This window comes from Lotus japonicus, chromosome 3 (assembly GCF_012489685.1).
Source record: "Lotus japonicus ecotype B-129 chromosome 3, LjGifu_v1.2".
Lineage (NCBI taxonomy): Eukaryota > Viridiplantae > Streptophyta > Magnoliopsida > Fabales > Fabaceae > Lotus > Lotus japonicus.
The window spans coordinates 66,075,397-66,103,258 of NC_080043.1; the positions used below are offsets into that span (position 1 = coordinate 66,075,397).

General features: G+C 35.4%; 4 protein-coding genes across 4 annotated transcripts; 2 read left to right on the forward strand and 2 right to left on the reverse strand.

Annotated features, from left to right (window-relative positions):
* Nucleotides 1–2,004: 2,004 nt before the first annotated feature.
* LOC130745359 (uncharacterized) lies at nt 2,005–7,314 on the forward strand. The gene is made up of 6 exons (XM_057597547.1): nt 2,005–2,261; nt 3,280–3,352; nt 3,437–3,530; nt 5,737–5,865; nt 5,961–6,018; nt 6,541–7,314. Exons 1-6 carry the CDS (start codon nt 2,229–2,231, stop codon nt 7,003–7,005), a joined length of 852 nt encoding a protein of 283 aa, XP_057453530.1. The 5' UTR covers nt 2,005–2,228; the 3' UTR covers nt 7,006–7,314.
* Nucleotides 7,315–8,343: 1,029 nt separating this feature from the next.
* LOC130745360 (cysteine proteinase inhibitor 12) lies at nt 8,344–11,386 on the reverse strand. The gene is made up of 4 exons (XM_057597548.1): nt 10,983–11,386; nt 10,409–10,631; nt 9,542–9,687; nt 8,344–8,689 (listed from the first exon to the last, which is right to left on the reverse strand). Exons 1-4 carry the CDS (start codon nt 11,187–11,189, stop codon nt 8,552–8,554), a joined length of 714 nt encoding a protein of 237 aa, XP_057453531.1. The 5' UTR covers nt 11,190–11,386; the 3' UTR covers nt 8,344–8,551.
* A 3,616-nt stretch (nt 11,387–15,002) lies between these two features.
* Nucleotides 15,003–22,038, forward strand: LOC130745362 (65-kDa microtubule-associated protein 5). The gene is made up of 11 exons (XM_057597549.1): nt 15,003–15,237; nt 15,322–15,525; nt 15,997–16,239; nt 16,339–16,554; nt 18,073–18,228; nt 18,311–18,470; nt 18,669–18,820; nt 20,093–20,180; nt 20,748–20,821; nt 20,898–20,972; nt 21,670–22,038. The coding sequence occupies exons 1-11, from the start codon at nt 15,169–15,171 to the stop codon at nt 21,931–21,933; spliced, it is 1,701 nt and encodes a 566-aa protein (XP_057453532.1). The 5' UTR covers nt 15,003–15,168; the 3' UTR covers nt 21,934–22,038.
* Nucleotides 22,039–23,299: 1,261 nt separating this feature from the next.
* Nucleotides 23,300–27,161, reverse strand: LOC130709485 (WAT1-related protein At5g07050-like). The gene is made up of 7 exons (XM_057558856.1): nt 26,755–27,161; nt 26,395–26,457; nt 26,172–26,288; nt 25,152–25,422; nt 24,514–24,675; nt 24,264–24,415; nt 23,300–23,698 (listed from the first exon to the last, which is right to left on the reverse strand). Exons 1-7 carry the CDS (start codon nt 26,961–26,963, stop codon nt 23,527–23,529), a joined length of 1,146 nt encoding a protein of 381 aa, XP_057414839.1. The 5' UTR covers nt 26,964–27,161; the 3' UTR covers nt 23,300–23,526.
* Nucleotides 27,162–27,862: the final 701 nt, after the last annotated feature.

Consider the following 27,862-nt stretch of genomic DNA (forward strand, 5'->3'; position numbering starts at 1 on the left):
ACAAATAACTTGTACTTAGTATTAATAATAAACGTTCAAAAAAGTATTAATAATAATATTGAAATATTAATTAGGAGTTACATTATTAATTAAGTTAATTACTATTTGATGATAAATTGATGAGAAACATTAATTAATGAAAGAATTGATGATGAGCTAAGTTTAAAAATTAAAAATTCATTAAATGATATTTTACAAGCCAAAGTTTCAATTATTAAAAAGCTTAATAGCTCTTTTGATCCCTCACTTATCATGATTTTGCACTTTTGGTCCCCAATAAAAAAATTAGCACTTTTGGTCCTCCACATTGCTTATTTGTTTGCAAAAATGATTGGACTAAAATGACAAAAGTGTGTAAATGTGAGGGACTATTTTTGCTAATTTTTTCCTAGAGGGACCAAAAGTGTAAAATCGTGATACCAAAAGAGCTATTAAGCCTTATTAAAATATAAAAATTAATTTTCATAGTATGAATCATTAATATTAAATTTATGAAAGTAGTTTAGTAAAAAAAATTGGATTAATTATTACAATTTTTTTTGAAAGGAATTATTACAAATTTAAAAAAACTCAAAATGTGATGTTTAATATTACTAAGAATTTTAATTTTTTTTGAAAGAAGAATTAAAATTATTCTAACTTTAACAAGTAATAGTAAATCAAATAAAAATAATTGAAAAAATAACCAATGCTATAAATTAATAAATACTAAATATATAACATGAAATTTGATATATAAAAATATTTGTGATTATAATTAAAATTATAAAATGATAAATCTAATTGATAACTAGTGATTTAAAAAATACTGAAAATTAAAATATTTTGACTCACAAACCAAATTATTTAGGCCCGTTCGGGGTTGTTTTTGGTTTTATGTTTTGAAAGTTTTAAAAACTCAAACTAGTTTCAGTTTTATAAATTCGGTTTTTTTTTTTGTGGTTTTGAGTTCTAAAAAATGTATCGTCAACTTTGTAAATTCTCAATAGTCACAACAATGATCAACTTTATGGATTCATGATAATGAGTGGTAGTAGCGACATGATAATGGAGGGGACAAGTAACATTGGTGGTAGAGTTTCGATGTTACCTTGCGACACTGACTGTAGTGGGGTGGAGGGTGATGGTGGCAATGACGACGGCGGTGGTGGTCGTGGCCGTGTTGGGGGAGGGTGACGCCAGGGGTGGTGGTGGAGCCAATGTCGGTGGTGGTTCAAATGGCGATGGCAATGGTTGTGACAGTGGAGGTGGTTATGATGGCGACAAAGGTGTGGTGGTGTTACCTGGTTTCGTGATGATGATGGTGGCAACAACGAAGTATTGGTTGTGGCAGTGGCGATTGTGGTGGTAAAGGTGGCGGTGGTTGTAGTGGAGTTGGCGGCGGTTATGAAATTTCATGTTATTGAAACTAAAAACCATAATCACAAAGTCATATTTTGTGATTTTGAGAAACAAGTTAAAACAATTTTGAAATACAATAAAATCTCATTCCAGCTCCATTTTCCTTATGAATATGTTTTGTTTTTGTTTTCAAATTTGCATTTTCAAATTTGCATTTGAAAACCAAAAACCGAAAACCAGCAACCACCCCAAACGACCCATAGTTTTTAGTTTTCATAATAAACCAAACGACTTAAATACTATAAAAAAAATAATTGGTGAATAACAACATAGTGGAAAACATTTGTAACATTTACATTTGTGGCGATTTTATATCACTACAAAATATTCTATTCTTTTTTCTTTAAACTTTTCACTTTGTGGTGGCATAAAATCGTGACAAAAGTGAATGTCCCTAATCTCACCCTTGAATGATCTTGTAACTTCACTTTCTCTCTTCTCATTTTCCCTCGTCAACCAAACACAATGAACATAGTAAGAAAGGAAATTCCCCAGCATGGCACAACACCAACACGTCATTGTTTTTCATTTCCTTTTGCCTCAATCCTCTGCAGCTATTGGGCCGTCACACATTTCCTGTCACCAACGTGTGACTCTGACAAAACCCGCACGGAGGCATATTACGTTGAACGAATCTGAGAAATCGAACTCAGTCGCTCGCTGCACTGTGTCTTGTCCTTCGGATCTGCCAATGGGTGCTGTTGGTTTCATCGCGTTGACGTTGGGGGCACTCTTCTTCTTCAAAGCTTTCGATTTCACTTTCTGGGTCTCCTTCTTCTGCTTCATTTGATTCCCCACTTCACCGTGCTCCTTCAAAATCGCTTACCATGAAGAAGAAGCTCGATACCCGTTTCCCTGCTGTGAGTATTTCCGCTTTCTCTTTGCCAAGTTTTAATCTTTTGATTCAACTGAACATGATATTTCTGGTTTTACATGATGGGTATAAAAAAAATTGTAATTTAGTATAATTGATGGGTTTTATTTGTTTAGCTTTATGAAGATTGATAATTTAAGCAAATGGGTTTTTAGTGATGTGGTTATTATGGAGATGTGTGATGTTACTTTTAGTGCTTGGTTTAGTTTGGGCTCTGAATTTGGATTTGTTTGGAGTTTTTTGATTTATAATTAATTGATGCATGTGTTGTGTCAAATGAGAATGGTGATGAGAGTTGTGATGGGGTTATGTTATCTGGTGTTAGACAAGTGTGGAACTTACTTTCCATTGTTGGCTTGGCACTGGACTAACCTATGATAAATTCATCAATTCAGGATAGGGTTGTCTTTTTTTTTTTTTTTGTATGTGAAGCGTAATTATCTTCGAAACCTGTAATTGCCGTCTTATTGTTTTTTCTTTTTCTTGGAGAAAAAAGTGGACGGATGAGGGAGGATAAGATTATCCTAAAAAAATGGAAAGTAAAAGGAAACAGATTGCTACAATGATAACAAAAATGATATGACACAAAATCTGTTCATTCTTTCTAGATTTCAGTAATGGAAAGTCCATGGAAGCAAGTAAGCAACCGTGAACAGAGCATTTGAGAGAAGCCATATGAAGACATCCTTGGGTTTCTGATAATTAGCCATGTGTTATCTAGTTGTTTTGGCCGTCATATTTTCCCACCACACAGAAGTGACCTATAATTAATCAAAAACATATGTTAAGTCTTGACAGGCATAACATGATAATGATTTTTCATTATGTTAATTGTCAAGAGGGGGGAAACAGGACTACAGGAGCTAGGTGGGGAGACAGGGAGAGAGGCTGCTTCTATGAAATTGAAATTACTCTGTTAAAATCTTCTCTGTATTTAAGTATTATAAGGAGTGAGCTTTTATAAAAGGAACACTATTTGATGTGATGGGAATATCAAATTGCAGGCTCGGATAAAAAAGATAATGCAAGCAGATGAGGATGTTGGAAAGATAGCCCTCGCTGTGCCTGTTTTAGTTTGTGAGTTTCTTCGACTTGCTGTCTTATTAACTTTAGGGTTTGTCTTGTTCATTTTTGTTAACTGTACTCTTGAATGCCTTACAGCTAAAGCTCTAGAGCTATTTCTGCAAGATCTTTGTGATCGCACTTATGAAATAACTCTCCAAAGAGGAGCAAAAACCATGAATTCGTTGCATTTGTAAGTATATATGCTATTTATTACTTCTCTTCAATCTCATTGTAGTGAAGAACTAACTCAAAAACTTAGTTTAATGTCTCTTTTGATTGGCTTCTTTCAATGTTTTTAGTTTTGATTTTAATTTCCACTGCTCCTAATACCCATGAAATACACCTAATGACCTAAGGAAGTGTGCCTCGTCATACAAGTAAAATATGGTTCAAGTCTCAAATCGTAGTTGTCACTCACAGATCCCGGAGCGTCGCAGCCACCGGAAATACTGGGATAGCAGGATGGCTATGAAACGGTGGTTGTCGAAGGTTCGTCGAGGAGGCAGAGGTGCTCGACTTTGAGTTTCTCATGTAGGGTTCTTTCCACGTGGAAATCACAGAAAAAGACCCCTAAAAGTCCCCACTTTATGTTTTAAAGTCAAGCTCATTTCTGTAAGTTCGGGTAAACTTCCCTGTCCCGCCGTGATCGCACGCGAAAATCCGCGAAATCGGCCTCGATGGTGAAGTGAGACGCGACGGGGCACACCGTTTCTGTGGGTGGCTGCGACACGATGCTGCGATCCTGGCGAGGTCGCGCTCGATTGACAACCTAGTCTCATAAGTCATTCCCTCAAAAACTAATTGGTAATTACTAGATTCACAAGATCCTTATGTTATCCAGACAATCAGATTGGGAGAAAATATTCATTTCAATTGAAGGTAGACGGTCCAAAGTAAATTAAACATATGTTCAATGAAACATAAGGGTTTCTTTATGGAAGCTCCAATAACTATGGTTTGACTTGCATTCAATTGTGTATTTCTTTGATTCCCTATAATATAGTGGTTAACTTCATAACCTAATTACCTCTGCAAGTTCTATTAATTATCACTGGTTATTGTTGGAAATTTATGTAAATAGTGTATCTAGGCACTATGTAGGTTGAGTAGAAATGTAGAACCGTGTAATTGTGATAGTTAGGGTAATTGTAGCACGTGTTATTATTTTCCAGTCTATAGCCCCTGTTCCTTCATGCCTCCCCTTCACTAGGTAAGATTCTGTCGCTTACCCAGGCGTCTCAGCCAACCACCAATCCCCCCGCCATCTTTTAGCCTCTCCAGTTTGGCCTGTGGTCTTCGCTCGCTGGCGAAAGAAAAAGCACCAGTGCTTTCATATTTTCAGCAACTCGCCAAACTCGAACTGGCACTGCTATGATTAGGACAAGACTTATCAATAAGCGAAATTGTCTCATAATACTATCATAGTGTAGTTTGTGGAAATTCCGAGTTCTTCAAACATCCTTTTTAACCAACCTCCTTCACAAGTATCATGTGCCGTGCTCTAAGTTCGGCTTCTGAACTGCTACGTGCCACCACAGTCCGCTTCTTACTTCTCCATGTGACTATATAGCCCCACTCAAATGAGCAACAGCCAGTGTATGACTTTTGGTCTGTCACGCATCCTTCCCTATCTGCATTCCTGTATACATCAATGCCCCTGTTTGAGATTTTCCTAAGTAAAGTCCTCTTTTCTGGTGTGCCTTTTAGTTAGTGGCGAATCTGTTGACAACTTTCATGTGAGTTTCAGTGGGATTTGTCCTTTAGCAACTTGTCATACTACAGTAAACCCGATATCGGGTCTGACTCTGGTATTAGTTAGATAGATTAGTTTTCCAACCAGACTTTGGTACCTATGTTTGTTTGTTGGATGGCCTCCTTCTTCAACGCCACTTTTCTTGACTAGTTCCATAGGGGTGTTGGGAGTCTTACACCCATGCATACCGTTTCTTGCAGAAGATCTAATGCATACATCCTTTGAGACACATAGATCCCTTTTTATTCGAGCAACTTCCATTCCTAGGAAGTACTTAAGCCGTCCGAGGTCCATAACCTCAAAGCCCTTAGTCAAGAGCCTCTTGAGGTGGCCGATTTGTTCATAATCATTCCCTGTTAACACAACTAAAGCATTGATGACACTGGGGAACTTCCTTTAACAACTCCTAAGATCTCTGTCTAAACTGATTAATTTACCTTGTTAACACAACTAAAGAATTGAGTACACTGGGGAACTGCCTTAATGCCTTTAACAAGTCCTAAGATCTCTGTCTAAACTGATTAATTTAACTAATTTAGATCCTGTTTGATTATGCTATTATATTGTTTCTCTTGTCCGCTTTCTGAGCTCATATAATTACTACAAACTCTGAAGTCTGATGAGTTGTAAATGTAACTTTCAGAAAACATTGTGTACAAAGCTATAACGTCTTTGACTTTCTGAGAGACGTAGTCAGCAAAGTTCCTGACTACAGCCATGGCCATGGCCATTCTGAGCCTAGTGCTGATGATCGGACCATTCCGAAAAGAAGGTATGAAGTCCAATATCCTTGATTGTTTTGCTTTGTACCCTCCTGATGTGCATTTAGCTATCTATGCACTTAACAATAGTATACACTTTTTGCAGGAAAGCTGCTGGTGATGACTGTAATGACAGTGATGAAGAGGTGAAGAGAGGCAAGATGGTAATTCCACTTTTCCTTTGTATGAAAACCTTCAGTCTTTCATTATTTTTCTCTATTGATGTTTACAATTCCCTGCCTTCAATTTCTTAAACATCGTTCAGCACCATTGGGTTGGCAGCAATCATTCAAATGTGTCTTAAACTGAATCTGTTTTCCATAAAAATGTCCATATCATTAACATAGATGTTAACTTATGTCTAACAACTTTTATGTGAAGAGAAAATCTCTACAAAAATGTTTTATCTTCACAATTGTATATTATATTCTTGACTAATGTTTTCACCCAAAAAGCCTACAACTCCTCCACATGTTCATGTGTACCTCATTCTTCACAATATTCATGTCGGGCACCCTAAGTTGTACGAAAAAACATAATTTAGGTCTTTGTTCAACAACTGTTTTCACCATACTTGTTTGCAACTTGTGGAACGCAAGACAATCTTGAAGTCTTGCAGGAATGAATATCTGCATGCCTAAGTCCCTTAACCTAGCCTGTTTTGTTCAATGATGTTCCTTTTCCAGCCCGAGTTGAGCCACACTGGCAGTACTGGTAGGGGTAGAGGCCGAGGTAGAGGAAGAGGGCGTGGTCGAGGCCGAACAGCTGTGCGAGAGACACCCCATCAGGCAGTTGAACCTGAGCCATGTGCTTCTGTTCAGCAGGGCATCCAGCATGACACAAATACAGACATGACAATACATGATAGTTCAGAGACAAAGGAGTTACCAAAGGAGAACGCTGCAGTTCCTGCTGAAAGCGCAGAGTTCCATAATCTTGATCTGAATGCCAACACCAACGAAAACGAGGACAAAAAGGCAAGCACAACAGCTAAACAGGAGATATCAGAACCTCCAACAGAGAGCCAGCATGAAGAAATTCCGGGTTGGTCACTATCAGATGTGGACAAGATGGCTATTGACTCTGTGCAGCTTGCAAACCTTGGTACGCACATAGAAGAGGATGAAGAAGATTATGATGAGGAAGGGTAAATAATATCATCTATTAGTTATTAGTTAGTTAAAAGCTCATGGACAATTATGAGTATCCACTAGCTGTCGAAACATGTCCCATGCTTTTGGCTGAAAAAAAAAAGTGATCTTGATGTCCTTTTCAAGAAAAAAATTCAATATGGTTTATCCATGTTAGCCTATGTTCACGTCATGTGTAGCTTATGTATGTTAACCAGTTATGTTAGCTTTGTGTACTTGTTGTAGGCCTATAATGTATATCAAAGTTCCATATGGAGTTGATTTTATGCATCAAAACTTAGTTTAATATAATTGGGAATAACCATAAAACTATTGCTCCATATAACCATATGGGAAGCTCAATGTTATTTCGCATATCCTTTAAATCTCAATGTATTGACAAATCTGTAAAATCATTTGAAGTTGCACATGTCTAGATCGTGGCATTATTAACCTTCTCTCGTCTTGTTAAAATGAGCTAAGTTTTTTTGAATACGAACTAGGTCAGTGAAGTAGTCATTGATCTTAAGATGTAGAGTTTGACATGAATCAAGCCAATGCAAACGAGCTCTGCATGATAGTAAGTGTCCCGTTGTATTAAAATTCATTTTTAACTAGTGCAAGGATCTTTTGTTTGGAATACTCTTGGTGGTGTGATAAGAAGATTTCCTTTGCTTCTTTGTTTAGTGAGGTTTATCCAAGCTACGTCTTTGTGAGAGTGGTGTAAGAAAACTCACATTAAGGTGTATAGTATTATATACTTCGGTCTTTTTTAAGTGACATCAAATTATGTGTTTCCAAAAAGAGGAAGGTTAGCATTACATTTCTCCTGCAAGTACTATTTGATGCAAGTAATATATGAATAATCTTTGTAAATCCTTGATCCAAATTACCATCACTAGTCTGAGTTTGCAATTGATTATTGCTTTCACTGGCTTTCCCCATTTTTTTTCACAGGATCATAGCATATGAGAATGTATTATTCAGTAAAAATTAAAACCAATGATAATTCTACTATCTAGTAGTCTAAATTTAAAGCCAAAATAAATATTCGTAACACTTCAAGACTTCAAGTTTTAAAACAATTGATATGAATTAGGCTTATGCTCTTAAAAAAAGGTCAATTAACCATAAAGATTTTGTCGTAAGACTAACCATAACTTCTTTTGTCAAAACGTGGACTATAGGCTTCTTGGTTAAATGAGCTCATACAGATTGCAAAACGATTATTGGTATCAAGGCACACAGCAAAGGGTTTGACCAAAAAAAAAGAGCACAGGGAAAAGGGAAAAGCTCTGATAGGCTCTGTTTGTTTTTCGTTGGTGAGGGAGCCAATGATCAAAGCTTAAAGCCAAGATGTGAGGGGTTGAATTGGGTAAAAATTTACATTCACCCAACATTTATACAAACACATACATACTCTAAATAATACGAGCAATATCAGATAAGTACTATTTATGTGAGTCATACATACATCCATACATCAAGATAAAGTACAAATGTAGAAGTCAACCGGGTCTCCTACATTTTGCTAGTTGCTTCCATATGATCAAGCTTCAAATCAGGATTAGGAATGATCTTGTTCCATCTGATTTAGGTGGAAGCTCCCTTCATTATTCTTGTGTACCTCTACCTTGAACTTCTCTTCCTTCTCCCCACGCTTGAGCTTGAGAAGGATATTAAACTTGGCAACATCATCGATAACCTGTATAGCAATTTAGTCAAAATGGATATGCATTAACAATCATAAAAGAATCTTGTAACCAATCCAGTAGCAGCCCAAATATGCAGAATTTTTTACCTACGGGTTTAATTACTATTTTACATATCTTTGAGAGCAATAACTCACTGATACTAACATTTCTCTCATGCTATACTAATAAGAACATGCCAACATGGAAAGGGAAAGAACTAATGAATTCCCTAACAAGATCTCTCCTTCATTACACTATTATAATACAAAATCCGATGTAGCCCCACAAAAAAGAGAGCCCCACTAAAGAGAGTGGTCTCAGGTAATTTGGTGCTGCCAGACTCAGATCTCACTAATGGTGTGTCAAGAAGTATGTTATTAGCATTCCTCTATTTAAAATTTTAAATATGTAAACATTATTGTCCACTTCGAATTCAAAATGCTTAAAAAGAACACTTTAACACAACTGGTATCCAAACACTATTAATGTATGTAAAGTAACTATGTAAGTATTGTATATCAATCTTTCTGACCCTAAGTAAAGAATCCTTATATGACTACTTAATTATGCATGCATGTGTCAAAAATGAACAGTGAGAAAGACAATGAATCAATCAGTAGAGATTTAAATTACATTCAAATTAAAACATTTGAAATTGGTAATATTGGGAGTTCATAAAACCAGATATAGACAAGTCCATTTCTCTTTACACTATATTTGCCAGCATGACCAAACCACATTGCAAATTCAAACATCAAACTACAACCAGCCATTCAACCCAACTGACTTTGACATATCAAAACCAGTTAACGAAACGAAATAGACCAAGAAAATTTCAAAGAATACAGAATAAGGGCACTGACCTCGGCCTTGGCATCAGCAACCTCATGAAGCTCATAGGGCACTAGTGAATTAGACCTCTGCTGGATGGTCTTGATAGCATGATTTGCTGCATCCTGAACTTGAGGGTCGTCTATGGGCACAGATTGCCATCCTGGTTTGTGGCCATCTGTTAACAAAAACAGACAGTAGCAGAAGATATTAACATACACTTGGCGTTTCAAATGATCGACAGAAGATACACAAAAAGGGAAGCATCCATAAATGATACAGAACTTAATGCATCACGAGTTTATGACAGTGATTATAATGAGCTAGATTGTCCATGGTACTAACAAAATAACTGATGCGGAAAGTACCATTTTTCAAGATGGTTTATAGAGGAGTAAAATCAGACCTCCCCCTCCCCTCCTAAAATCCTCTTTTACATTTTCAATGAAAATTGCTAATGGATAAGTAGCAGTTTACAGAATCCCACCTTAAGAAACTTAATGTAACTGTATCCTAGTCTTGTACTGAATTTAGATTAGATATACCCATAAGACATGGAACCATATAATTTTTTCGTCTTCCACAGCTTTATGACTTCTTCAACGTATTTAGATTAAGTTCAACAATAGACTCCATCTCCCATTTGATTGGTCCTCAGTCCTCACCTCTATTTGCACTGCCAAAGCTAACACTATCCAAGTTTTGGCCTTTTCAGAGCCTTCCAATCACTCAAATGCATTGAATATTTTGTACTTATTACCAATTACCTACTTGACTACAGTCCTCCAGAGCTTAATATAATCATGGTATTGATGAATCTTGCTTCATGTATACCATCACTTATGGTTATTGTAGTCAGACACTGTTGAATACTCGCAAGTAATGTAGAAAATGCATACCTTTTTTGACACCAAGATCTGAAGTGGTAAACAATGGTGCATCACCAGCAACTTCCTTGAACTCTTGGAGTTCTTTGAAGTTCAACCAGGATTTCACCCAGACCTTGGCTTCATAGATCTTCTTTTCACCCCCATCAATGGCCTCAAGAGTAAGATGATGCATGGAACCAGCAACAACCTGTTCCTGTGCTTTCACCACCCTTCCAAACTCCAGAAGCGCATTCTACAACACCACTCAACATTAGTCACCAAAATCATTGATTTGATCACAAACAAACAAGCAGCACACTTTTTTTTTATCATAATTAACAAACAAATAAATATCAATTATCTACAAATAGAAACAACTTCAGCTTCACAAAAATCAATTTCTTCGTCCCCGAATGATAACTCAAGTGGTCAGAATTAGCGGACATATTGATCGAAACTCCGGAGGGTTTCCGATATAAAAAACAAACAAATCAATTTCTTCATTTCTTCACTTTACACAAAGAATCAAAAAGACCCAATTTTTTTCTCTAAATTCTAAACAAACTAGACAAAAATTAAAAGAGAGCGATGAAAGGGGCAGAACCTGTTTGTTGTTGTGCTCATCGACGGCGAAACGGGCAAGGGCGTCGATTTCGAGGGAGTTCTGAAACCCTTGGGAATCGCGGATGCCTCCGAGCTTGGTGGCCATTGACACGTGATCGTATTCGGAACAGACAGCAGATGATCGTGGAAGAGTGAAGAGGGCGCAGAAGAGGAAGAGAAAGAAGGGAATGGAAGAAGAAGATCTCATGCGGTTTCTTGCTTTGGTTTGACGCAGAGTGACAGTGAACACAGTTTCTGGGCGTAGTACACACACGATGTATTGGATTTATCCGTGTCGCTTAGTTTGGACTCCACGTGTCTGATACGCGTTGTCTTTAATTAATTCAAGATTGTGTTAAGACGTCGACAAGTGTATCCTGAGTCCCATCTAGAGGAAGCTCTCCATATCTGATGGTAGTGCTTCTTTTTTTTTTTGCTAATGTGGAGGGCTTTGGCTAAAAGCCCTGATGGTAGTGCTTCATCCTGATCTTTCCACGACAAAGACACTCTATCGTGCAAGAGAGTAAGAAGAGGGAAACTCAAGTTTTTACCCGCGTTGTACGACGGGTTTTGTTCTTGGATTGAAACCATGTGTAAACATTTTGTTATTGAGGAAGCCTTGAGGAAAGGCTTAATTGCAACTTTGGTCCCTGACATTTACCAATTCCACGATTTTAGTCCTCCACCTAATTTAATTACATAAATGGTCCCTGACTTTGCTGGCAGTCTGCAACGTTGGTCCTACCGTTTGTTTGTTAATGGAGGAGGTTTACGTGGATGGTCACTGTTGGAAATATTAGGAAGAAAGCTGCGCCGTGGACGAACCACTGCCTTGAAAGCAAAAATTCCGGCAGACCTCCGGTGCAATCTATTGCCGGGTTTGCTCCCCAAGGTTAACACAACCCCATGCAAGGTACTGTGCACTCAGAACCTACACATGTTGGAGTCTCTACAACAATGCTCATAATTCTCAAAGAGAGGAAGAACTATTCTATTTTCTATCATCACTTGTTCTCAACTATTTTCTTCTATATCACACACAAGTTGTGCATCCCCTTTTATAGTCTAACTCCTCTCTTATCAAATTAAATCATAATAAAGATTATGTTTTGAAACCGTTTAATATTACAAAACCAGTAAACAGTAACCGAAAGGATACTTTAAATCTCAATTATAGTGTTTAACATATGATAGTGTAACTGAAAAGGAATCACATGAATTTTCTATGTGTCATTAATCCAACAGTCACTTAGCTGCTGGGGAAGTTGAATTGGAGAGAGAAAGAGACCAGCAACTGATTCAACCTTCTTCCTCGCCTCTAGGGACTCGTTTGTCCTTTATCTCTTCCCTTTTCGCTAAATCTCAAGCTTCGAAACATCTTCCTCTCGTTGCTCTGTTTTTTAAGGAGGAAGAGGGTAGAAGATGACCGTTGCAGGTCTCACGTGCAACTCACGTGCTTCCTTCTCTCTTTAGTCCTTCTTTCTCTCTCCAATTGGACATCCACATAAGCCTCCTCTTTTAACAAATAAACGGCAGGACCAACATTGCAGACGGGCAGCAAAGTCAGGGACCATCTGTGTAATTAAATTAGGTGGGGGACTAACATTGTGGAATTTGTAAACGTCAAGGACCAAAGTTGCAATTAAGCATTGAGGAAACTAAGCTTCAATAATAATGAAGATAAGACTTTCTTAGTTTATTTTTCCCCCTTTCCGTTTGGGCTAGGCAAGCGCCTGGAGATTGTAGGCACAAAGTGCACTCATGAAAAAATATTAAAAAATGAAGTAACTTAAGACATTTTAACTCTCAAAACATTCGAGTACAATATCTTGTGGGCTGAGCGAGTCATCCACCAGCCTATGACTCGCCATAGATGCAAGCAGGATCCAAGATTAGGGACCTAAAATCGTTAGGGGTGGGCTCTCGACAAGGACATGGTCACCAGATTAGGACGGTATTGGTCAAGTAAGGAGAGTTGCCCGCCTATTTTATTCACTTGTATAATTGGGCCTCGAATATGAGACCCAATTCTTCAAATCACATAGGACCATGGATCCACCACTATAAAAAGTGGGGTCCTCCACTGTAGATAGGTTTTTTACTCATTAATAATATAATACACTTTATGTCATCATCTTGTAGTAGAATGGACGTGACGAAGCATCTATTGAACTACCATTTATGGAAGAGTAGCAACAAGATTGGAAGCTCTTTCCCTTGGGTGTGCATTCATATGGCCGTCAAAAGTAGCCTGATTTACAGCCTTTTTGACTCCATAGAAAGCGAGAGAAGCAATAGAAAAGGAATCCAAGTCAATAGAAGTAGTAGGCCCATGCCAAATGAGTAGGCTTGGTTGATTTTGTCAGAAAAGAAAGTAGGTTTCGGGGTCTACTAGAGTTTACTATAATATTCTCTTAGATCTAGTGAGCCTCTAGTACGGAACACCGTTCGTTCTACCGTCCATTATTAACCTATTTTTTACTATATAATTTTCATGTGTATTTAATGCTGAACTTTTTTATATTAATTTTAATATTTTTTTTGGTTACATAATATTTTTTGAAGTGCTAATCTAAAATCTATGAAGAGTCACAATCTACAATCTACAGTAGAATACGTTTTATATGTATGTCCATAATATTTAACTGTGGAATCATAATTCAATCTTCATCTACCATGGACCAGTCTCAGTCTGTGTTCTTCTTAAGCATTTCCTTTTGACTTCTCGTCGCAAATTCATCATTTCATGAACAATATTACGAAATACTAGACAAAACTTTGTAGCTTCTCACATTTTTTTGATAAGCTTTGCAGTTTCTCACATGAAATCCATTAAAACCGTAATTACACAAAATGGAAGCCAAGAGTGAGTGAGCTTTAAAATTAGTCATTGCACCAAATAATAGTAATCGGACGCAGTCTATAAATGTGAAGTAGCCTTCATTTTAAGTAGTACAACTTTCACGGTAGTGCTTCGGAGTGACCAACGTTCTAACCACTAAATCGGTTATAAAATCGGTTGCTAAATTCAGCCATTATTTCGGTCACTAACTGTAGCGACCAACGTTTTAACCACCGATATAATTCGGTTGCTAAATCAGTCACTAAATATTTTAGTGACCGATTTTACCCATTTCGTGACTGATTTGGCGATCACTACAAGATTGTTTTCTTGTGGGATCCATCCTGATCTTTCAGCACTACCAAGACGATCTAACGTACAAGTCTAGTAAGAAGAGAGAAACTCAATGTTTTAAAAGAGTATTAGCAAAATGAGCAATATTTATGTAAATGAAGGATTAAACATATATTTATAAACATGATCACTAATCAGTATTTTAGGCTTTGTGTGTTGTAATGAAATCTTTATGTATGACTTCTGAGATGAAAACTACTATTAGACAACCTTGCAATTTTTTCATTAATGTGTTGGCTTTATTCAGCTCGGCTTATTATTGAACAAGATAAGTCACGCTTTAGTCGTCCTAGTTTAACTAACATGATATTCACTTAGGTGTAAAATCTTTAGGCCATCAAAAATAATATTAGGTCTTGTAATCGATTAGATAGGCCGTCAAACGTTATAATGTTATACTATGTCTTCCATCATCTATTTTCTCTATATTTTTTTTCCTCAATTTTATATCTCTTTTAAACTTCCCACTTAAAATTGAAAAAACTTCCTACTAAAAATTGGAATAGCTTTCCATGAAAATCTAACTAGAAACCAAAGAGTTTCCAAAGTTTTCACATTAATTATGAACTGAATAAAGAACTTAACCTTTTGAGATGAAAAAAAATTAAATAATCACCTTAAATAAGCTATGTTAGGTTGTGAATATAAACTTAAACTATTGTAGAAATTGTAGAGATAACACTAAAAATCGTCCGAAAGAATAAAAATGTTGAGAAAAACCTATAAATATCTTCAGATTTAGGAAATACCAATATTTTATTTTACCAATATTCTCTTACTAGGTAGGGGTTCGAGGTTTGGCGCCAAAACCTAAAAGCAGTGTGTTTTGAAAAACGCGATTCTGTTTTGACAAAACTCAAATCAAGGGATTTTGCGTAACTCATCATCATTACTACCAATGAATTTCATCAACGTTCAAAACGCACGCCGTTTCTGATTCATCATTTCTTCACTCTCTCTGTCTCTGCTAGGGTTTCGTTTCTTCACAACAATGGCGGCCACGCCTCCTTCCTTCTCTCCCTCTCGCACCACCTGCGCTTCTCTCCTCAGCCAATTGCAGGTTCTTCCCCAATTTCCATCCACTTCGCTTCTCCAATTTCCAATTTTTGAATTTGAAATTCAAGTGTTGTTTGTTTTGTTATAGATGATATGGGATGAGATTGGGGAGAGTGATAGTGATCGAGACAACATGCTTCTTCAACTGGAGCAGGAGTGCCTTGACATTTATCGCAGAAAGGTCGACGCCACGAGGAAGCACAAGGCTGAGTTATGTCAGTGGTTGGCTGATGCTGAAGCTGAACTCATCAATCTTGTTTCTTCCCTTGGGGAGTCTTCCTCGTTCTCGCGGGTAGGTTCGGTCGACATCCCATTTTGCTGCGTTGTTGCTTTCGCTATCGAGACCACAACATCATGCACCGTTTTGCAGTAAAATTTGTGTTAAAAAAATAGCATTATGATGTTGCTTTAATGTAAATCACAACACAATTTTAGTATTTATTCTCACTTTTCCTCATTATTATGGAGGTAGAAGATTGTGTAGTTCATAACTCTTAATAGAATCTATACATTATAGTAATTTCTTGAAGTGAATTTTACAAATGTATTCTATTTTTATTTTTATTTTTATCATATGCTATTGCCTACAATTTTCAAAATTGTATTTACCATAATAGTATCAGACAGATTCTATTATTAATTATTTTCTTCCAATTCATGCTTGATGAATTCCAACATCTCATGTTTGTGGCTGCATGATTAGCATGTTACTGTTGGAATTAGCTAGATGCCTATTCAACTAATTCAGTTCTGCATTTGAAAGGGGAAGGGCACGCTTAAGCAGCAATTAGCTACCATAAGACCTGTCTTAGAGGACTTGAGGTCAAAGAAGGATGAGAGAGTTAAGGAATTTTCAAAGATAAAGTCCCAAATTTCTCAGATATGTGTTGAAATAGCTGGCTACGAGCAGCCCAAAAGTTCCTCAGAGGAAGTTGATCAGAGTGATCTGACATTTAAGAAATTGGGCGAACTCAAATCGCATCTCCAGGATCTTCAGAATGAAAAGGTTCTGCCGAATTCAAAATATAGTCATATAATATTGTAAATTCCAGATTTTTAGTTCTTTTTTTTTGCTTAATATTGCTTCCTTTTTCTCTCCAACCAGATCTTGCGCCAGCAGAAAGTGAAAAGTCATATCAGTACTATTAGTGAGCTTTCAGCTGTAATGTCTATTGATTTTTGGAAGACTTTAAGTGAAATTCACCCAAGCTTGGGTGATTCATCAAAAGGTACACCACAGAGCATTAGCAATGACACTCTTGCCAGTCTAACTGGGTATATTCATTCATTAAAGCAGGAGAAGCAACAACGGCTACTCAAGGTGACTTCTGATGATCTAGATAAAATAGTTCGCTTGTACTTATGCTTAGTTTCTTCATGTGTAGTATTTTCCTTACTGTTGCAATTGCAAGTAGTATACATGAATCATCTCAATTGATGTACTGCAAATGATCACTGTAAAAGTTGTGTTGTTAGTTACTGTTTCATTTACCTAAGCTAAATTCTACATTTCTCACATTGAATTTTTTTGCATGACATATTTTTAAAGGGGCAGCCTGAAATATTTGCTCACTTCCCTTTTATTCATAGGAGGTTAACTGTGTTCTGAATTATAATTGCATATATGCTTGCATTTGAAGCTCAAACACTTCTATACCGAGCAAGATGATGAATTATATCTAAGTTAACATTGGATTGAGATGGAATGGTGGATTTGTATGTGTAGACTAGTGTGTATTAGTCTCAATAAGTGTGTTTTAACTCAAGTTGGTCTAACCAGTCATTACCAACTATTCAACCTTGGTTATAGTTGATCTGGGGCTAAGGACAAAGGATTTGAGCCTATTTTGGTCGTCATATGATATGATCTGTATGTGAAAATTTCTATGTAGTGTTGAAGCTTAAAGCCACAATCTTTACTGTATATGCTTTAAAGTAATCCAAATAGTATTGGTTCAATTTTAATTTTAAGTAGCGGATTGTGTTTTCTAGGATTAAAATTGTATTAATGCCTTGGGTTATGAAGCATGAGCACAAACTGGATGCTGGCCATGACCTGGACACACTAACATGTGCAATACTTAAAAATTAATATTGACTATATATGTATAAATGTATAGCCAAGATTATCTTCTTTTAGTTCTCATGTTATCACTTAATATGTGCCCCCCATAAATAAACAGACACATGTGTGTATGTATTATGTGGGGTGGGTGGGGGTGTTAGTGTTACAATGATGAACAATGAAGGAGCAATATTTCCAAATGAAATATTATTGAGTCCATTTTTTTAGCATTTTGCATATTTATATTTTCAGTTAACTTTTTCTGAAAGTTATTTAAAAATAAAATGATCTTCTTTAGAAGAGTGGTATGCTTCAAGTTTCAAGCTATATTTTGGGGTCCGTTAAGTGTCAAAGTTGCACGTAAATGCTTTTGTTGTCCTTGCTAGCTAGAACTCCTCATCTAATTGATTGTATTTTAGTCAAAAGTGGATGTGAAAGGTGTTGGCATTGATTGCAGTTCTTTTTTATACATGGTCTCTAATTTTCTTGCAGTTTGTATAAAATAAAATATCAATCTTTAAGAAGTTTTAAGACAGGATGGATGAAAAAAAGCCATACCTTTTTCTTTTCTATACAAATGACATGAGTCTTTTGTGAACGGGATGAGTTTGGATCTTTTTGCATGGCTTGAGGATGGGATCATGAGGATGATAGTGCATTGTTGTTTTAATACATGTAAACGTCTAAAATCTTAGGTGTAATTGGTCATTGATTGAGCACTTGGTTTCCAATATGTTCTTGAAGATTTATGAATCAATATTTGTTTTCTTGTAGGTACAAGAACTTACTAAATTCCTGGTTGATCTATGGGATCTTATAGAGACGCCAATTGATGAGCAAAAAGCCTTTAACCATGTTACTAGATTAATTTCAGCATCAGTTGACGAAGTGTCAACACATGGGTGTCTTTCTTCAGATGTCATTGAGCAGGTTAAACTTTCATCGACTTGAGCGTGCAATTTCACATGCATAATGTGAATTTTAGTTGCTTGATTATGTAAATGTTTTGCAGGTTGAGGCTGAAGTTCAGCGCTTAAATGCTCTGAAGGCCAGTAAAATGAAGGATTTGGTGTTTAAGAGGCAGAATGAACTTGAAGAAATTTATAGAGGTGTTCACATGGATGTGGATAGTGAAGCTGCTAGACAGATTCTGACCAGCCTTATAGAATCTGGTATATGGCCTATATCTTTTATTAATGATTTATTGATAGACCCTAAATTGCTATTGATTTTTTTTTTCTTTTGAAATCTATTTGCGAGTGCTTAAAACTAGGATTAAATTCTCTCTAGGATTATTGTAGTAGATGCTTTCATAATGTCTGTTCTTAATTTTTATTTTCCTATAAACACAAGCTTTTATGGCTTTGCAGGTAATATTGATCTGTCTGATTTGCTTCAAAGCATGGATGATCAAATCAGACAAGCCAAAGAGCAAGCTCAAAGCAGAAGAGAGATCTTAGATAGGGTTGAGAAATGGAGATTTGCAGCTGAGGAGGAAAAGTGGTTAGATGAATATGAAAGGGTAGATATTTCTTTGAGTTTTTTATTTAAATTAATGCCGTTGAAATTTATTGCCATGGAGAACAATAGATTCCATTTTATATATACAAATATACAAATATTTAGTTCATAAACTTTGTCATTATCTTAGTGTCACCAAAATACATGCAAATTTATTGGGCATAGCTAGTGACTTTATGTCTCTTTCACTAATTTGACTTAAAAAGTACAATGTCAAACTAGTGATTGTTGTATACTTGTAAGTTGTTAGTTTTTAATTGTTTCTCGGTGATTCAATTGTAGTTTTTTTATTTTTTTATAGTAAACAATTTATGAGCTTTCTCTCAACTACTTCAATTTTTAGGAGAGTTGGTCTTTGACCTGTTATTAAAAGTTTGATCCTTGTGAGTTGCTGCTCCCACTACTCATTTACGCGCACACACACGCCTATGTGTATAGGTTTCTATGTATTATTACTATGTACACACACACACACACACACACACACACACACACACATATATCTTTGTATATGTGAGTATGTTTGCTTGCATAGGCTTTAAAACCCAAAAGTTCTTGTGTTTTGTGGGGGCGTAGGGGATATAAAATAAGTTATGAGCATTTATTTAACAGCTTAAGTTATTAGAGGAGCTTGATCATTGGTATTTGACAGTTTACTAGTATATATTGATAGTATAACGCTATATATTTTCTCTGTTAAAGGAATTTGTTGATTTTGATTGGTTGGTAGTTAAATTTTCTATATTTGGTTGTTCGTGACCTGTGTAAATGTGGTAATGGTATTTCACATGTCGGTCTATGGTGCTTAAATCTATAAAAGAAATATTGTCTTTGAAGCATTATCTACTTCGGTCAATTCGCATTATCTTGAATGTTTAAATTTAAATTATTACTGACAATAATACGAAGCTAGGACAAAGTCATTTGTTTATTTTTAACTTTGATATTAGAATGTAATACATCACCTCTAAACCAGTAAAGTGACATTTATCTTTGAATTATAAAAGAATCTAGATGATCATTCGTGAATACTTTTTGAGAATGTCTCGTTAGCACAAAATTGTTCTTCCACCGGAACTTAACACCTTGAACTTCAACAGTTTTGCCACTTTTTAAGTTGAAATTTATGTCATTTTCAGCAATTACAATGTTTTATGTTCCATTGATCAATAAAAAATGCATATTTCTGCATTAGTTTGTAGATCTATTTAGAGAAACATACATGAAATATAGTCCTGTTTCCGTCATTTACTCTTTTTCATCCCATTTTTAGGATGAAAATCGATACAGTGCAGTGAGAGGAGCACACAAAAATTTAAAACGTGCAGAGAAAGCTAGGATTGTCGTCAGCAAGATACCATGTAAGTCATGATTTATTTAACTTTTTTTCATTTGTATATGTTCATGATGATCTACAAATTCTTTTGGTCGATGATTATGCATTTATGGGAATGGGAGACCTGCATAAGTTAGTTGCTTCTTATACATGAATCAGAAAGCTATTAAAATGTTAATGGTATTTAAACCATTATGAACAGTTAGATAAAAGATCAGTGCAAGCTGTGGACAAGCTTGAATGATAACATCTCTTCTAAATGAATGGGTGTAGTTACCCAATTAAAAAACCAGTCTTCTTATTTTATGTTTGAGAGAGGGAACTCTTTGTTAGGGTTTAGGCCTGTGAATATGTTTTTGTATTCTAATTCTGGTTCAAATCTAAAATTGTTATCAACAAAACTGTGCTATTTGTTTGTGCAATCTCGAGTTTAATAAATATAATATCATATGTAATGGACTGACAATAAAGTTCATTGGAGAAAATTATGCAAAATATAAAATACTACGGAGCTAAGTTGTAATATTCGTACTGCTAGTTTCTTTAATGGTTTAACGCTAACTATCCTTCAACTTTTGTTTTTACTGAGCAGCTATTGTTGAGAATTTGACTACAAAAGTAAAAGCCTGGGAGTTGGAAAAAGGAATACCTTTCTTGTATGAGAAGGTGATGATATATATTTTATGTTTTTGATTATGATATGGGGAAAGATTAGTCAGGTTTCAACTCAATTACTTTTCAGGCTCCCTTGTTACAAAGCTTAGAGGAATATCATGTACAACGACAGCTGAGAGAAGAAGAGAAGCGAAAATCTCGGGTATGGCCTGCAGTCATAGTATTTATTTTCTTCTAATGTTTACTTTCACTTCTATATCACTGGCAAAAGAAAACTAGACTTATTTGTTCTAAGGCTGTACAAAATGAAAAATGATTTGGTTTTCTTCGTAAGGACGGAACGGAAGGACCTTTGAATTCTTGCAGACCTTGCCATTGGCTTATTGTTAATTGGACTTGAACATTGTAGATATGCATGTGAAATCTCTTCAATCCTTATGTATGCGGAAATACTCTCCATCTTTCACAAAGGGCTGACAATGTCATTGAGTAAACTGATTATTACTGCCATTTTTATGGTGGTCTTTCTCCATTTATTCCTGCCAAAAAATTATATAAGCAATTTTTTGTTTGTTATGGCTACGCATTACAATGAATGAAAATGGCATACCGAATATGTAGTTTAAATGTTTTAAAATAAGAAAAGGGACTAGCAGTGCATCCACCATATTTGTTTCAAAGATCACCATCTACCCTATTATTATGTTTACCTTAAGTGACAAAGGTTTAAATTAAGTTTGAAACTTCTATTGGCAGCTGTGATTTTTTTGTTTCATGTTCTGAGAATTCATAGACTAGTGTAGTATTTACACTTTTTGACAAAGTCTTATGGTATTTTTCATCAACCTGGAACTTTTAATCATGAATCTGGTAATTCTGGTACTCTTAACACTAAACAGGAGCAGAAGAGGCTGCAGGAACAACATGCTGTAGAGCAAGAGGCACTTTTTGGTTCCAGGTCTGCAACAAAGAAGCCTCTGGGTCAGAGCACTACTGCTAACACCATAGTTGGGACACCAAATGGGCGCAGAATGCTTACTCCTTCGAGCCGTTATGGAACCTCCGGTGGAAAGGAACGTAGAGAAAGTGTTCGAGGGAATAACATAATTCCCGTGAACTATGTTGCTCTTCCAAAAGATGATTCTGTTTCTAGAGGCAGTTAGGCTGCCATAAAATTAGACTTGTGTAAATCAGCTTTGTAAATGTGCTCATTCTACAAGCTCTGTTCCTTTACTGAAACTTTATATTTAGCCTAGTTCGCAACAAAATAGAGGCTGATCTTTCTTTTCTTTTTTTGGTCAAATAGATGCTGATCTTAACTTGTGGATCGACTGTAAATGAAAGATGACAAGGCCTGTTCTAGGGTTGATATGAAAAATTGTACAAGTGGTCGGCTGATAGAATTAGGAGAAAAATACAACCATTGGTCTTTAATAGCTTCTTTCAACCAAACTATCAGGTGCCATCTATGATCTATTATTCGAAATTACAATGCTGGAGTAAGGTTCGATGATGATGGTATGAATCAAGTCATAAATTTATATGAAATTTTGAGAGAATCCATTAGGCAATGCACCATATCATGTCGTCTATGTTTGACATTATACGTTTTGCTTATCATGGTAGCATGCTATGGTGTACTAAAAGCCACAAAAATCAATGAAAATGGTATTTTGACGGTCAAATTAGGTTTGCTAATCTTTGCAAGTTGGAGAAGGGTGTAAATTCAATCTCATCCAATACATCTGCCATAAGATGGCTGTTACCCGACGAGTTTTGATACATAAACCACGTTGGATTTGTAAAACAACAAAAGTTTTGGAATTTAGACCAAAAGTTAAAACAACAAAAGATCAGGAACGGAGGGAGAATGTAAAAGGATGAACTCATCATTAATGCATGTAACCCTGACCATTTTGCAAGAACTTTACATATGTATTTGTCTTTCTATCACATCAAATCTATCACTTATTTTTCTTTAATTTATAATTTATCCTCATACAAATCATTCTGCGTACTAAGTGGGGCAAGTATTAATGCATTTGGCATTGTGAAAGTGTAAAAAAACATTAAATTCTTTCTCTATTTAGTATATGTAGAAGGATGAACTCATCATTAATGCATGTAACCCTGACCATTTTGCCAGAACTTTACATATGTATTCGTGTGCTACATGTTTTTTTAGCTATTCCTCTCGCAATTCCAATGCGGTGTGGTGAACGTCAAAAATCTCTCTAGAAGTGTGACTCATAAGGATCGAACTTTCGACCTTCTGGTGTCAAAAGTTCTGTAAGACCAAGTGTCTAAGTTTGCATTTACTTTCTATCCACTCATGGCAACAAGGACTCTCATAAGCTTGAGTTGACTCTAATCTATCTATTACTTGAAACAATATGCACACAGAGTACAAAAAAAGCATAATGAAAGTTGTAATGAAACTAATGTCAATGGCTGACTCATAAAAAATATGCATAAACCAAATGGAACATAAGAGCATTGAGAAAACAATTCACCAATTAAGCATTATTCATAACAATTACAAACCCCAAGATTCAAAAAATCAATTTCCCTTTTCACAACCCTTCTTTTTTCTTGCTTTGCAACCTTACCCCACTCCTGGTGAAATCAAACTCTTGATTTGACCAATTTCATCGATGTCTTTATGGGACACTCCTGGTGTTTTAGACACTGCAAGGTTTGTAGAAGCTTAATGTTGTTTGCATTAAAAAATGTGTATGGATGTTGGCTTCTCCTCTTTAGCCAGATTTGACTTCAGCGAAATGATCCGTGGTATCATTCACTAGTCCTGCATTTCTAGTCACTTGAGCACCCTTTATAGCCAAGGGAATATCATCTGCTATTTCTTCTTTGTGTTTCCCCCAAAGGACAGAGTATAAGCCTGTAGCAATCAAGATGGCACCGATCACACTGCATCCCAAAGGCCAAAAACAAAAAATTCAGTAAGTCACCCAATGAATGTTGAGAACTTCTTATAAAGTTAGTTAGTTAATAATGGAACAAAGACTTATTATTTTGATAAAAAAGTTGACCTACTAAAATCAATTTTGTTAAAATATAATGTGTTTTGCCGACTAGATTAATCAGGGTTATGTAATTTGTATTAAATTTGGAAATGATAAGTGATTGGATATTTTCTTTTCCTGCCAATATATTGATGAAAGTAGTTCGGCAATGACCCATTTTTCTCTATGTTATATTGTAGTTCCACAATTGGACTATTCAGTCCTACTCACAACAATCTAATCATGATTCTAAACGACTCCACTTCATTGGTTGTTTTCAAATGATGGCCCTACCTTAACTTCGCTTAAATGATTATCATTGATTTATAATGTTGTCGTTGGCCTTTAGGGTTCGATTCTTAGCAAATACAATTTATTTTTCCGATATACAAAAAAGAAGAAGAAATGAGTCGTGTATTAACTACTCTTTCACAAATGTAAATTTTAAGTAAGGCGACATAGAATTTTACCCTCCAAGATATAGCTTTTCTGCAAGAATAAAGAATCCCATGATGGCAACAAAAACCATCATAAGAGGGCTGAAGGCAGTTGCAAAGACAGGTCCTTTTTCCTTAATCACTAGCCCTTGTACATAGTATGATATGCTTGAGTTCACAATTCCCTAATTAAAACATTACAAAAAATGTTAAGGAAAAACTCATAAAAAAATATGAATAATTGTTATAAAATGGAAATTTTAAGTTCTTGTTCAATTCTTACAGCATATGCAGCAGCTAGTAAGTTCATATCCCAACCAATTCTCCAAACAGAAGGATCATGCTCCATAACAAAAGTAACAATAGTAGCTTGAAGAGTGCCTATGAAGCAAACACTTGAAGTGAGGCTTAGCTGATGATTCTTGTACGTCTCAAGAGCTTTGGTCTGCCGAATAGCATCAAACATATATCATTGTTATTAATTGTGTAATATATATAAAAAATCCTCTCTCAAATTACACCACCTGACTTTTTCATATTCCCAAAATGCCCTCCAAAGGTTTAGATTTTGGAAGAAAAAAAAAATTTAATTTGCTTTTTCTTCACTTCAATAAAAAAACCACTACTCATGTAAGATTATAAATGTAATTTCTTGCAGTTTTTAATTGACGCGTTACAATTCCCTCAGTTGAGATAAGAAATAAGACACCATTTGAGAACATATGATCTTAATATGAAATTTAAATCCTCTCATGTGTGTCAAGTGAAACACTGCATCTATCTTTATCTTTATAAATATTTAAAGGATTCCTCAAGCGCCCATTTATATATACATATAAAGGAGATAGACACCAAACTTCAAGAAACATGAGAATTTTTTAGAGATCGAGGATTGTGATCATATGATATAAGATGACTTACTTGTAAAATAAAAAGGGAAGCCCAGGCAAAGCTAGAAACAATAAGGAAGATACTGCCTAAGAACCAAGCTTTACTTGAAGATCCTCCTGTGGTGGTGGTTGTTGCATTTGTTTCATTGTGAGGATCTGGATTGCCATGTTTGATTTGTCGCCATAACATCTCCACAACAGGCCCTTTGTATAAGGTCATCAGCATTGCCCCTATTACTGTCAATAATGTTCCCACTACCTTTGCTCGGCCTCTCACCTTCTTTATGTTTATCTTCTCCATCCTTTAAAAACAATTAATAAGGTTTGTTTTGTTTTTCCAAGTTTGCATATTACAAAAATATCACATTGTCTCCACTTTATACTTATTTCCGAATATTTAGATTTGTTTGGTGTAAAGTAAGAAAATCTGGATCAGAAATAAATTTTCAAAAATTTATTTGCATATGAATAATATATACTAAATGGAGCTTTTTAGGGTACAACAATAAGGTAATTTCATCTATTTTATCTCTAATTAGAGAAAAAAATTAACCCTAAAATTTTTCCGTTACTAATTAGAGATAAAACTAATAGATACTACCTTACGACTTTTTTAGTATTTAAGTTTGGGTACTCGTTAGCACCAGTTCTAACACGCGTCAATCTTCACTTAAAAAAAAAAAACCAAACTGTTTTTTATAGATTAGAATAAAATTGTTTTCATCTAACTGTTCAAACAGACTAAGATGGGTGGACACTCGGCCTTAGATAAAGCCATAGTAACTAATATTAATTTTTATAATAATTTTTAAGTTGATCCACCGTTCAATTGTTGACCTACAAATAAAAACAATGATAGCGAGTATTTTTAACGGTTTCTTATACAAATCTTTAAAAGTTAAAAAGAGGGAAAATATTTAAGATGGTCTTTTTGTAATTAAAACTGAACCTGCAGGAAAAATGAAAGCAGAAATTATTCTTGAAAAAACCAAATAGGCTTTAGCAATGCTTTAGATAGAAGAAAATAAGGAAATGGATTTTGGTCAATTACCCGCATAACGTTGCCATCACAAAAGTCAGGGCTGGAAGCATGTTGCTTATTGCACATGCGAAGGTTGGGGATGTGAGCTTCAACCCAGCATAATAGAAATTTTGATCAATCACAGGCCTGTTTTGTCAATCCAGTACAATAATCACATATTCATGATGTATATATGCACCCTTATACATTTTCATATGAGAGCAAGAACTATTAAATTAGTTAGGCAACATACCCCAAGAGAGCTAGGATGAAAATTTGCATAAAAATTGGGATTGTTATCTTTGGCTGACCCTCCCTGTAAAATTGAAACCATTAGTTACCATTAATCTACAAAACTTCATGCTAGAAAAATAACAACATGATCCTCAGCAGTTATTAGCTCTTCATTTAATAAAAAGTTGAATTAGTCAAAAGTTTTAATTACTTGTCATTTTACCGCTGCAGAGACTGTAACACAATCTAGATTGAAATTGTAGTTACAAATTGCAGTAATAACTACATTATAATTGAAATTGTTGTAAATTATTGACAAATATAATACAAATGTGATCACATATCTATGGAGTGTGTTTATCAACTATCATACACATACCTTTCAAAAATAAAGGCAAATGGAGCTATGACAGTAGTTGCAATGGCGTGGCGATAAACAACGAGGACATAGTGGCTCATGCCTTGGTCGAGGGAAACCTTAGCAATAATGTTCATGCCAGCGTAGCCAAACTGTAATAGGGTCATGCCTAAGTAGGGTTTAGATTTCTCAAGGAATTTTGCACTAAGCCTAAGCTTTTCAGTTTTCATTTTTTTGTCTGCTTTTGAGGAGAATTTAGTGATGACAAAGAGGGAGTATCTTATGGAGAATGAGGAAGAACACTTAGAAGATTTTTGATTCTTCCTAAGAAGTGGAAACGGAAAGGCTCCTCCTATTTATACCAACCAGCTACGCGTCATGTAGTAATATTCTTCAATGCTGCTTTCCTTTCTCTCTTTCAATGTGGGTTTAATTTGGACCACCAATAACAACTGATGGTTGGTTTAAGTGTTACATGCTTATTCAATTTAAATAAGTTTCTAGACTTCAATTCAAATATTATATGAGATAAATTCTGCTCAAAAAACTGGTCTGATATGAATTGAAGTAAGATTAAACAAAATTGCCTTATGGGAAAGATGCCTATACATGTATTAAAATAAAAAATATAGGGTGAGCTTAGGGATCTATTGGAAGGAAAACTTTTTCGTGCTCTCCTCTTTCTATAAATAAGTAATTGCTTATTATGTCATGAAAGATAATACTTCCTCTGTTCCTATTTATCCAGGAGACCAGGAAGAGAAGGTTCACACAAATTAAGGAAATCAATTAATTATGTTGATTTTCATAAAAATATTATTTGTTTTCCTATATCACCCTTTAGAACTTATTTTGTCTTTCTTCATTTATTATTTCTGTAAGGGCATTTTTTAGAAAAACATCAATTAATGCTCTCTTGAAACTCTAAGGTAGCGTTTGGTGATGGAATGGAACATGACAGAACAGAACGAAACGGGATAGAACAAGATGGAACATGACAATAATGTTTTGTGTGTTGTGTTTGGTAACACCAAGTCAATAGAACAGAACCATGATTTTAATTACATATATAACCCTGCATGTTTAATATTTGATTGATGAAAACAAATTGAACTCAATTGAACATTTT